Below are 12473 nucleotides of genomic sequence, written 5' to 3'. Positions count from 1 at the left end.
GAAGAAGTCCTAAACAGTGGTGGTTGTGAATTTATGATGGTTTTTGCTCACTGTACTTATGCTTGCTTAAAATAAAAAACAGCAAAGAGGAGTTTTTAACTATTTTCATTCTACATGGTATTACAGAGCTGGTCTGCTGAAACTAAGATGAGAAATGCCATGCCTAGCTGCTACAGATTTGATGCTAGGTTCCAGAAACACTGTACTGACAATATTCACATTTTTATTGATATTTTTCTATTTTTACTGACAGAAATTCAAAGAATTCACAATCCTTAGTTTTAAATGTGTTTACACAACTTAAGTTGGTTTTATTCATTGCCACATGATTGTTCACAAAATGAAAGCCACTAAAAATGAAAAACATAAGATCAGGTCCATATATCCAAAAATTAAAACTGCACTGGTTATATGAAAATAGATAAGTTTTCTTTGAAAAAAAGTTTTAATTTGTAGTCAATTATGAAATAGACAATGGTAGCGTCAAAACTGGATTATGAAATACACTGGCTATGAAAATGAAATATAAAATTGGTCATAGTTCTTGAATGTCTATAAAAATCAGGCCCTTATGGTACACAAAACCTTATTTATACATTGAAACAATTGTTATCTTGCCTGATAAGGAATATAGAAAGAAAAGCTGGTGCTGGAAATTTAACGTAAGATGAAGTATTTTTCCAAAATATTACAATGAAAATGGCAGGTACATATTTTTTTTTAAATAAAATTTGCTGAAACTTCTGGCCAATTTAGGTATGTGGAGAGCATAGAAAGAGCACATTCAAAAGTCAGCATTTCACTTCTTTTTATAATTTTTTCTGCTGGTTCTGAGATTTTTTTAAGAGGCAGTTGAATAAAAGCTGACAAACACTCAGCTTAATCCTTTTTTGAAAACACAGTTTTTCTTAGTATCTTTCTTAAGCTGGAACACTATAAATGCTGACATTTCATAATAAAAATTAGTAACTATATTATAGAAATAGCTAATAAAGTTTTAAGACTGAACTGTTCAAGTGAAAATGAAAGGTATTTATGATTGCAGTCACATTCCACATAATTGCAAAGAGATATATTTCTATTTTCATATGTTAATGGAAATATGGATAATTGGTTCTCCGAATTTTCATTGAAACTGATTTGATTTTGACTGGCTTTTTGTTCATTGTCCATGTATCCCAGTGAATGCCAGTTTCAAGGAATCTACCTCTGTAGCGATGAACACCATTAAGATTTGCAAGGCCACACTTGTTGAACCACCATCCGGTGTTCTCACTGAAGTTACTGCAGCTCTTTACTGGCTGTCCTTTAATAGTGCACATAGGCCTGCATCCATCATTATCAACATCAAAAGTGCTGAAAGGCATGGAATTCTGGTTATCTTCTCTTCTGTATCCTCTAAATGCATCACCTAAGTACAATAGATAAAAAGAACAATAAAAAAGTTATTTACAGAGAAATGTTTCTTACTTGATGCACACCGTGCAAACTTTTCCTCTGAATTTATTAGAAAAGTAGAATTCTTCTAAAGCAGTTCAAGAGCACCAGCTAATGAGCTGTAAAAGTGCTAAAGATGCAGGAAAAAAAGAATAAAATACTGAGAAATATAGAAGAAGTTAAAATTCAATGAAATGTCTTAGTATTTTCCTTGCTTTTAGCGATTCACGCTGGCTATGAAGATGCGAGCTGGCTATGCTGGCTTCTCAAAGACAGAGGAAGAAGAGATAAAAGTAAACAAAAAGGGTTGTATCTTCAGATTTTCCAGTAACATGCTCAAAGCCCCAGAGTGAGTCATGGAACATGATGGAATTGTTAAAACACAAAGGTCAGTTATTACTGTCTCTGTTGTCTTACCGAAGAACTTGCTGAAGAAATAGTATTTTTCACAAATACAGAGTAAAGCACTAACACCTTTAGAGATTAACTATTTCATTGATAATAAGGACCGTTCTTGCATAACATGGAAAAAAGCAGTAAGACATGATGCAATGCTTAATGCAAATCTTTGCATGTTTAGTGTATTTATGCTATCAAGGGAGGTCTGAAATTAATTTGTGTCTATGTATCACCCAGCAACTATTACACACTGTTGGACAGGTTTGTCCACTCATTTTCTTTCTCTATCCTTAGTACATGACTATCTGGACACTACTGAATTATCCAAAGCACCATCAGGAAGACTGCCAATAACAGCTGGGATGAGATAATGGGCATCTAAATAATTGAACCATTAGGTAAATAAATACTAATACCCACAAAATCCCTTATTTATTTTATATATATCCTATTCAATTTTTTTGTTGTTTATTACAGGCATAACAGATCACCATATAATTAAAAATTTATCTGCATAAATGCTCATTATATACCAGAGAAAAACACATTAGAAATAAAATTTTTGAAGTTAATTATAATTCATTTGGATGCATTTTTCATATTAAGAAAGGGAACAACTACCTTTAAATACTTCAAAGAAGGAAGTTCTTACCAGCATTTCCTGAATAATGCCCCAAATGGATCTTAAAATAACATGCTTCATCCTCTATCCAAAATCCATCATATGATGCATAGGCATGCTTGTCATTTTCTGATTCCAAATCCACGTAAAGATTGAAATGAGTGGCCTTTTGATTTACAATATCAAAAATCTTCCTCAGTCCAAGCCAAAATTCTCCTTGAAGAGAAATACAATATATAGTCTAGAAATGGAAACTGTAAAAGAAAGAGTGATTGTTCCTGTTTTTTTTATTTCCTTCCTGAACCAAATGTAATAAAAGCTGCATGATACATTTATATTCCTTTGAAAGACTAATGAAGGAACAGAGTAATCTTCCTATTTCCTTAGGAAATCCCTAAGAAAACCCATGTGTGCATCATCTTTTTTTATTCTGTGATATTTTTCAGAAAACTGTCCAGATTATAGCTTTCAAATATTCGTCTGCAATATCTCTTAGAAGACCACAAAAACTGGATGTGCTAAAGATCCACTTGCATGAACAGAACTTGGTAGCACTCCTAAGGGCAATACTGAGAAATTATAAATGTTAGCATTCTATGAAATGCAAAAAAAAATGCAAACCCTATTCTCAAAATTTAAGCCCTGTTCTCAACATTTGGTGCCTCCATAAATCACACTTGTAGCCTCATATGAGCTGCACTTCTTTGTACAGAAAAGCTGTGTGCTTCCATTGCAATCCCAGATAAACTTCTGAAAAAGCAAATGGGTTTAGACAGGCAGGATTAAATGTGGTAATAAAAAATTAATATCACAGTTGTGTTGGTATAAGCTACTGAAATATGTCTATTGTTTATAACTTTGAATGCCCTATTGTGAAATATTATTGATTTTTCTCTGCTTTAAGGAAATGAGTGATTCAAACAAAAAAAAAAAAAAGACATCTTTTTTTTTAAAATCTGAAAATAGAGGAAATGCAATCTATTATTTCAAGCAGAAAATATACTATTTTAAACACTCTTGTAAGACTGCAATAGCTAAATACTCTAGTGGGGTAATAGTCATTATTGGGAAGATCACACAACGGATTTGATGAAAAAAATCCTTAAGTAAAAATAAGACTTTTAAGAAACAAGAACTTAATACAGCTAAAACTACCATACAATTTAATGGAATGTAGCTCACATAAAAGCGGGAGAAATATGAGATCTAAAGCACTTTAGAGTATTTAAAATTAATACCAGTAAGGTCACCAAATCCATCTAAATATTCAGACCATGGTCTCTGAAACTGAACGAGTCCATCCGTTCTTTTCTGAACCACAGTCCATCCACCTCCTCGAAAATCCATGTCACACAAAACCTAAAATAAACATAGACATGATTAAGCATTCTTGAAGCAGCTTTTATGAAAAACACATTTTAGTTAAATAAAGGTGGACTATTCAGAGTTTTGCTAAGTAACATACTTTTCAAATATATTTTAAAAAAGCTCTAAGAAAAAAAAAAAAGAAAATGCAGTACTTTCTTATATGCTCTTGTTGAACTGTTTGATTTGGATATTTCTTTAACCAGTAGAAAACGCTGTGTGTAATAGTCTGCTCATAACAGATACAATGAATAAGCTTTGACAGATGTCACTGTAACATCTATAGCATGAAAGGGAAGCAACTTGCATTGTCATATATTAATCAGGCAACATATCATCGATACAGGTAGCAACACCGAATAAACTTTTATTTCAGCAAAGCAAAATAGACACAACTTCTTATATGTTTTCTGTCACCACCATGCCTTCTTCCAGAGAACACTGTGTTTGTGGTGACTGGGAAATTTAGAGCCTTTAATAAGGGTGAGGAAATGGAAAACAGTGATAGCAATAACCCAGCATATAACAATCATTTGCAGCAGCAAAAACCTCTACATAAGAAGTGGCCCCGATCCAGGGAAGTCCCAATGTGAACATATAACTGCCTGCAACTGAGCAGTACCACTGAATACATAAGATCAGCTCTCAAATTTATGAGTCTTTAGGAGTCTTTGCTAAAATTTGTGCCCAGCAGTATGTCAAATGGCAGTGGTCCAGCTGCCATCTGCTCTGCTTTGGAATATCACATTATGTGGCAAGTTTTCTCCTCAGCCCATCTAACTTAAGATTTGTAATTGACTTTCCTAAGTATATCCACAGTGCCAAATCTTGATCAGTTCTAACTGGGATTATAAAGTCTGAGAATCTAATTTAAAAAGATCACATTGCACATTTATACATTGCACTACCTAAGATATTCAATGTAGTTCCAAGGGATACTATCCATAATTAGCTTGAAAACAGGGGTTCATTTTTGTCTCCAAAGGTGACTAATGTCAGGAGAATTAACCTGGAAAATGCTTGTAGGTAGTGAGCCAGTAAACTTCTTGTGGTAACAAAAGTAAGTTCAGAACATAAAGTTGGCTGTGACAACACTAAGCCGATGCACAAGTGATGGAGTAAAGTAAGAAATTTCTTGACATTACAGGAAATATACAAAATGAAATATGTTTCAGAAAATAGAGATTTGCAGTCTTAGCCAGCTGATAAAAATGAAAACTAGGTGTAAGTCAGTTTAACCCTCAAAAAAACTTGTGTTAGACTGAGCATTACATGTTGCACCTCCATTGCCTGTAGTAGGCAGATATTTTTCTAAGGTCCTTGTGCATGAAAAAAAAAAGTGTGACCTTTATTCCCTGGAGAATCACATGCTTATTTCAGTCACTCAAGGAGGATATAACTGGAATAAAAAGAAATACAGATGATTCCAAAATGAGTGTTTAGATGAAAATACCTAAACCTCATTCAAAATAATCCCATTGCCTCATCCACTGTCTTGAGAAGATAATTGCATGCTTGGCTACTCCTCTGACTATGAGTCAGAAATACAATGAGGAGCCCACTTGGTCACAACATCAATCTTTAGTTCCATATAAATCAGTGTGAGTGTTGATAATTCACAGAAGGAGCAGATATGGTTCTACATGAAAGGTCATCAGCCAGTTAGATACAGCACCAATACATACACCAGCTAAATAAAAATATTAGATAGAAACAGAAAAATACAGTTATGGCTGTGTAGTTTTCTTAATCCCTTATGGAAATGTTGCAATTGTAAAGCTTTATAGCAGTTAATCTGCTTTACAGTTTGCCCTATCTCGTATCATGAAAGGTATGAAGGGCATGATTGTGCCAGGTACAACCTAAATTCAATGAGAAGGAGGGCACTTCTACTGAATATTTCTTCCCTTTCCACCTGCAGTGTGTATAAGAGGTATATTCTAAACAACTTAGTTTGTTTAGTTTGTTTAGTTTGTTTAGTTTGTCTGATCCAGCCGAGAAATATCATTGATCTAAATTTACTGATTGAAAAATGTATCAGAAATTGGTCATGGTTCATTTTTCCAAAAGTAAAATTGGCTTTAATCACTTCATGAATAAATGCTCAGGAAACAGCCTATTTGAGAGAACTCTCTGAGGTGACAGAAACCTGCCACTACCACTAAAGCTAGGTATTCTTATTGGTCCTGGAATCTGGAGCTCAATTAGCCCAAGTTAAGCATCAAAATCTATACTTACTTTTGGAAACATGAGGTACCAAACATGAAAAATAAGAATGGGATCATGTTTTCTAAGTAGTTTTCATTTAACTGATATCTTTATGCATATTCTAAACATATTTTCATTTAGGTTCCATTGCATAAAAAGGCATCTTATTGCTGCAAAGGTCTTGAAATAAATTGTTTCATGTTTGGTTTGTTTCCTGTTTTCTAGTTTCTTCCTATGGTTTTCTGCTTCTGTATTTTTTCTTATTTTGCTGGTCAGTAGAACACTTAGAACTCTTGGTTATTAGCCTCTAAAAGATGCTTTATAATTTCTTGTTTATATTCTGATATCTTCACATTTTTGTCTATCTACTATCTCTCTTGTCCTTTTATGCTTCAAGACATGAAAGAATTCACATTAAATAGTTTTCCTTAAAATAACATTCTTTATGGAAGCAATACTCTAGAAATTTTTTTCTCTGAGAGCTTTTTGGCACTGTCTTTCAAGTTCTGTGCAACATTTACCAGACAAGAAATGAGACACTCATGACTGCAAACATTCTTCTCATTATTTATTGTTACCTTGTTCTTTTAATCAAATTGCTATGATTTTTCTTTTGTATTTCTGGAATCACCTTCAATCCAGAAGAAATTCTGAAACAGATGCCATTTTTGCTATGGTAGCATTTTGTTCACACTACAAATATGGTTGTTCTGTGAACACTGCAATATCTTTGCCTTTCTTTTGGAAGGCACTTACTGATGAGTTACAGATCTTTTTCCTGAGCTCACTGCATTGTATGGAGAGAATGACAGGTTTTTATATCAAAGGTTGCAGAATCAAGTTCATTTTTTGTTTTGAGATGCCAGCATAATTCTGAAATGTTTTCTTAACCAGTTTAAGCTCCTTTTTGTAGCATTTTGAAGGGCTCCACTTGGCTAGAGATAAAGGGATTCATCCTTCCTTTGTTACATATATAGGAACACTACAAAGTTAGATATTGAACTTTGGTAGTTATTAGTTGGCTTAAATTCCTTGGGTTTTTTTCAAAAAATAATGACCTCAACCTGTATAGCAAAGTTGAAGGTTTCAAAGTGCCATATCTGCCTTTCCACTATGCATAAGGCCTTCTCTTAGCAGAACAACCTGAAATGGAAATAAGCACATAAAACAAAATATCCCTTGTGTTTGCAAAGATCTTAATATTCTGAGTCTCCGGAACATAATCCAAAATTCCCTTCTTCTAGATGAGCACTATTAATCTGAGCAATTGCATAAAGTACAGGCAGTGATACGAAGCATGATTGCTGCAGTTTGTTTTAGGGATATATATCCTTATTTTAGGAATATAAATCCTGCAAACTGGATAGGAAAACCACAATTTTAGATGCCTCTGTGCCTCAAGACTGGATTATAATGATACTCAGACAAGGTTTCTATTCCTCAAACCAACATCTGCACCTACACTTGGATGACTCTGCATCCGCAGAGTCCCATCACAAGGGAAGGCAATGTTATACAGCAGAATCACTCAAAATCTAGAAGTCCCATCTTAAAATCCAAATGGATCAGTCAGTTGCTTTTCAGTTTTCAATCTCTAAAACAGAAAAGAACAGCTCTTCTCCATATCCAAAAGAGATGCTGGAAAACACCTTGGGTTTTCCTCTTTGGTATTTTTCACTGCATATGAAAACTGAAAATGGGCTGTTATGACAGAGATTAAATTTCTTTGTAGAAAATAAGAAACTAGTCAAAACTATAGTAAAAGCAAACATGTGCAGATGATTTATACATTTTTCATTCATCTATTGAGAAATTGTAGTGGAAAACACTCTAAGTCTATTAAAAATATTCTAAATGCATATTCTCAAGAAAATTATGACTATAATAATAAATGCATTACCTCAAAAGGATAATTTGATCCTTCTGGATGGATAATGTACAGACCACTTGGGGTTTTTGAAACTGAACCAACAGTATCTTTAATATGAGTGCAGTCCAAACCTAGAGAAAAAAGGTACTCAAGGAAGTTCATGAGCAAAATATGTTTTAAAAAAAATACAGATTAATACAGGAATATTACTTTTCTTGGTGGCATGAATTATTTAAATTATAATTTGCTTCTCATGCAAATGTTAAAATCATGCTTTGTCATGAATTTATCATGTAAATTAAAATTCTCTGAACACCACTGACCTTCTAAGTACAAATGACACTTTATTGACAAAGTTCATTCTAGTCTTAATAGATATGATACATAGCTATATGAAATCAAAGATTATGTATCTGGGCCCATTTACATTATTTTTACATTTTTTACATTATTTTTTGCATTTTATTTATAACACCTGTACTGTGAAAAAGACATATTATCTGAGAAATGAAGTCTTTTTCCTACAGATATTTATACTTGTAAAAGCCTTTCTATCTTAATGTATACATGAAAAACATTCTATTTGAAGAAAGAATCTGCAGATGCAGAGCACACCTTATTTCATTGCAAATGAGTGTACCATTCACCAGCCTCAGATCACTTACCAGCTAATAATCATACTTGGTATTTTACATGAAAATCAGCATGCTAAATAGGATGCCCAGAGTTGTCAGTTGCAAATTATTTAAAGCATTAGTTATGATAACACTTTTAAACAGTTTATTAAGTTTCCAGAGTTTATATGTTACTAACACAGGATAAATATCAATGTACAATTGCTTACCTTTGCTTTAATTAGCTCCTTTTCAAGATACAAAGATAAAAAGGGAAGGTGTCAAGACTACATCTGAAAAATACTTACCATGAGATTGAACTGCTTTATAAGGAAGTGGATCCAGATGTTTTCTCAAAATTACTGTGTTCAAAAGAACAAGTTTGTTCATAAGTTCATTTACCTGCAGATTCAAATGGTAGATCTTTAATTAGGTTGCAATGAGAAATTCTAAGGATTTTTTTCTGACTCCTAGTAAGCATAATCTGAAGTTAATTTTTGTGATATGTAGTAATTTGTACCAATGTGAAGGAATGGTCCTCCACTTTCTCTGCTGAAATGCATGCCACTAAGTTGTGAAATGGGGTGCTTGCCATTCTTCATAGAAATGGAACTCACACCCTACCAGAGGTACAAGGACTGGTGATAAGACTCTCTAATCCTACTTGTTTAATGACAATTTAATGGTTTAATGAGCCCTATTTTTCCTCTGAAAGACAACACCTCCTGTGAGAAATAACAAATACAAATCTTTATAATAAATAAAAAAGTACCTGATTAGAAAGGTAATCCAGTGAAGACTGTTGATCATCCATCATGTCTCTTACCAGTTTTTTTGTACTTCTGGCATATTCAGCAAGAGAGTTCTGCAAATTTCCTTCAGAAAGAAATATGTTCATCCACTTTGTTTTCATAACTCTAGAAATATTCTTGACTAAATGACAACATACTTATTTATGACATCTAAGTGAATACTGAAGGTGTTTTACCTTACAGCACCTAAAAGTGAAATGAAAGTAATATAGAGACCACAGATTAAAGCCAAAGGTGCTAAAAACTTCAGAATTTCTGACTGCAGTACAAACATCTTAAGAAGTGATGCTTCTTCTCATGTTTTGAAGAATAAAGTAATCTTATCCTTGGGTAAATTGGACAGCCATTTAATGGATATCACAGAAATATAAATGCACATGATAAAAGACAGATATATATAAGGTTTCTTGTCACCTTACTTTGCTCATTCATTGTACTACTCCTGGTTTTTACCCTGATGCTTAAAATCATGATCATCATCATTATCATAATGGCATATTATTAATAATATATATTTTGAAATCATATGCGAAAACCAAGAATTTGCACAATTATTTTCAGAGGCTGATTTTTTGTTTGATGTGTAGTTTGTCAAGCTAGTGCATAGAGAATATCCTGTGTAAACCTCCATTATAGTAAGGTGAAGTACATATTTACTCCCATGTAACTAATTAATTAATTACCTCCCAATTTCACCCCCACACACAGCTATGATGTTTAAATGAGCGACAGACATCCTCCTCTTCCCCTCTAATTGAGCAAGATACTGACATTCAGAGCATAAGAGAGCTAGGTGGGTTGTGTGGCTGCGTGGCTTTGCCTGTCTTCACCAATGATTATACTTTGTCACACTAGCTGCATCCCTAAAACAGGGTACCCCCGGTTTTCTGGACAACACACAGTTGGGGCAGCAGGGTCACAAGGCTGTCAAGTGTGCTCAAGAAGATTTAAAAATGAATTTGCACAGCATAGCGTAGCAGAGGAGAGGATTGCATAGCATGGCACTGCACAGCTCATCACTAAAACTATTCTTTATGAATACATACTGCACATGTAATGTTTGTCCCCTCGTAAAATTTTAGCTTGAGCATCACATGGTACAAGGCATTGTTCTTTTTGTTTTGAAATATCTGCAGATTTATTTTTCTCTTCTGCCTGGAGTGGTTCCTCCACAGCTCCAACATTCCTTGTGTCCTGTTGTACCAAACAATGGAGAGGGAAATAAATTGAACATAAAGCACACATAAAATAGCTCAGTCTGTCAAAATGAAGCAAATTGCTTCACAGGACTTCCTTCAAAACCTTTTTCTAAAAGCTTTGTCAAGCAGTAATTGACAGAGCTGAGACCAAAACCGATTAGATGTTCTCTGCTTAGCCATGCCTCACAAGAAAAAAGTAGTGTCAGAGGTAAAGAATAACCTCTATATATTAAAAAAATACCACCACCATTTCTGGTGAGGTATTCTACTTGCAAGCACTGTAAGTGGGAGGCAAGAACTTGCAAATCCTGCATTTTAGGAATTACCACACCCAACAGACAACTCAAATGCTAATGAACTTATTTTCACTGGAAAGGAGTAGGCTTTTGGAATTCCCACATATTAGCAAAGTACTTTTACTCTTGAAAATCCCTAAATTCATTATTTAGACACTGATCAAGGAAATATTTGCAGAAGTTTTTAACTTATGCACACAAGCAATCATGAGAAGATTTGCAGACCAATTCAGCAGTAAAAAAATATTTAAATATTCTTATGGGGAAAGAATAAGGGGAGAGTATTCATGGACACACAATTATCTGAAACAGCAACAATAATAGCATTAGTAAAAGTAGTTCCACATATTACTGTTATTTTAAAATTATATTTTCATATTTAATAGTTTTCCTTCCATGGTGCCATATGATATAAAATAAGGGAATGCCTCTGAATCATCACTTAAAGAAATTACTAAAAGTAATACCCAAAATAGGTGTCATTGTCAAAAGACTAAGCAACATATTTTCATATGAGTCTTTGTTTGATGATTTCATTATCTCAGCAAATCACTTGTAGTATGTTCATATATTGTGTCTTCAAATGTAAATAGAATCCTTAGAAATGTGAAGATTTTAATGAAAAACTAAAGTTATTTAGACTTGAATACATCTTCATCATAGTTGTTCTTTCCTGCTCCAGTTTTCTCTTTCTGCAATTGGTACTACACAAGCAAGCACTGAACAGTTTTTTCCCGATTTTTGCTCTTAAAAAGTAAAAAAAAAAAAAAAAAAATTACAAAAATTAGTTAACAAAGGAATTTTACAGAAAAAGGTTTCTGAATTACTAGTATAATTGCATTTTGTTCCAGGAGAATGATAGGGAAGTAAAAGAATATGTTTCTTTAATTTTGAAATAAGCACAAAATAAAGAAAGAAAAATTATGCAAGAGTTATAAACAGATCTCTAGAAACTTATAAATAGAACACTTGAAAGTATGGCTTGTTCCAGGGCTATCACAGCTACTCACCAGATGTTCAATTAAACACTGTTAAGCAAATATTTTTAATCAATATTTATCTTTAACAAAAGCCAACATGAAACAAGCAATTAAGTCTGATCTCAGCAATTCAAGCAAAAAACTGACTTTGCCAAAACCAACAGTTACTCTGCATTTAAAGTGATGCAGATGAGATTAAAAATATGACATAACAACTGAGCTGTGATACAGGACATTAACTCCAAAATGTTCTAATATACTGAATTCCTGCAATTTCAATGTAGTTTCTCTTCTCCACCTGAAAATACCTGATTCTTCTGTATTTTCATATCTATCTTGAATAAGGCAATCCATATTTTTAAAACATCTGTCACTCTTCTGAGAAATCATTCAGTTACATTCATTATCTTATCTGAACAAAGTAATAGAAAATCTTACCTTAAGTGAACAAGGTTCATCATTATTTATGCCAGTCTCTCCTAAACCGAACCAAAAAATATTAAGACAAATAAATGAAGTTACCCTAAAGTAGTGGTTCATCTTTTACTTGAAGAAATGCAAATGTTTTGATGGGTTTCAAATTTCTGTGGAAAGAATTGTACACTATGAAGGCCTGATCTAACTATTTGGGAATGTCTACAGCACAAAGGGCAGCCAACACATCACTCCTT

The 12473-nt window shown here is 33.4% G+C and overlaps 1 protein-coding gene across 1 annotated transcript; it reads right to left on the bottom strand.

Annotated features, from left to right (window-relative positions):
• Positions 1-428: 428 nt before the first annotated feature.
• ANGPTL5 (angiopoietin like 5) lies at positions 429-12473 on the bottom strand. Its single transcript, XM_041487351.1, has 8 exons — positions 12241-12473; positions 10374-10521; positions 9288-9391; positions 8824-8917; positions 7932-8032; positions 3697-3817; positions 2489-2674; positions 429-1411 (listed from the first exon to the last, which is right to left on the bottom strand). The coding sequence occupies exons 1-8, from the start codon at positions 12340-12342 to the stop codon at positions 1092-1094; spliced, it is 1176 nt and encodes a 391-aa protein (XP_041343285.1). The 5' UTR covers positions 12343-12473; the 3' UTR covers positions 429-1091.

This window comes from Pyrgilauda ruficollis, unplaced genomic scaffold (assembly GCF_017590135.1).
Source record: "Pyrgilauda ruficollis isolate IOZ18807 unplaced genomic scaffold, ASM1759013v1 scaffold8, whole genome shotgun sequence".
Lineage (NCBI taxonomy): Eukaryota > Metazoa > Chordata > Aves > Passeriformes > Passeridae > Pyrgilauda > Pyrgilauda ruficollis.
This window is presented reverse-complemented; position numbering and strand designations above follow the sequence as displayed.

What these genes read in the sequence shown, in the direction of transcription:
- ANGPTL5 (XM_041487351.1), bottom strand. Translation starts at nt 12,342, where the DNA reads ATGAACCACTACTTTAGGGTAACTTCATTTATTTGTCTTAATATTTTT. An exon ending in GGACAAACATTACATGTGCA is followed by an intron (nt 9,392 to 10,373) that starts GTATGTATTCAT and finishes TTCTTTCTGAAG; the next exon opens with GAAATTTGCAGAACTCTCTT. An exon ending in TGGATTTGGTGACCTTACTG is followed by an intron (nt 2,675 to 3,696) that starts GTATTAATTTTA and finishes TTTCTCTTCAAG; the next exon opens with GAGAATTTTGGCTTGGACTG.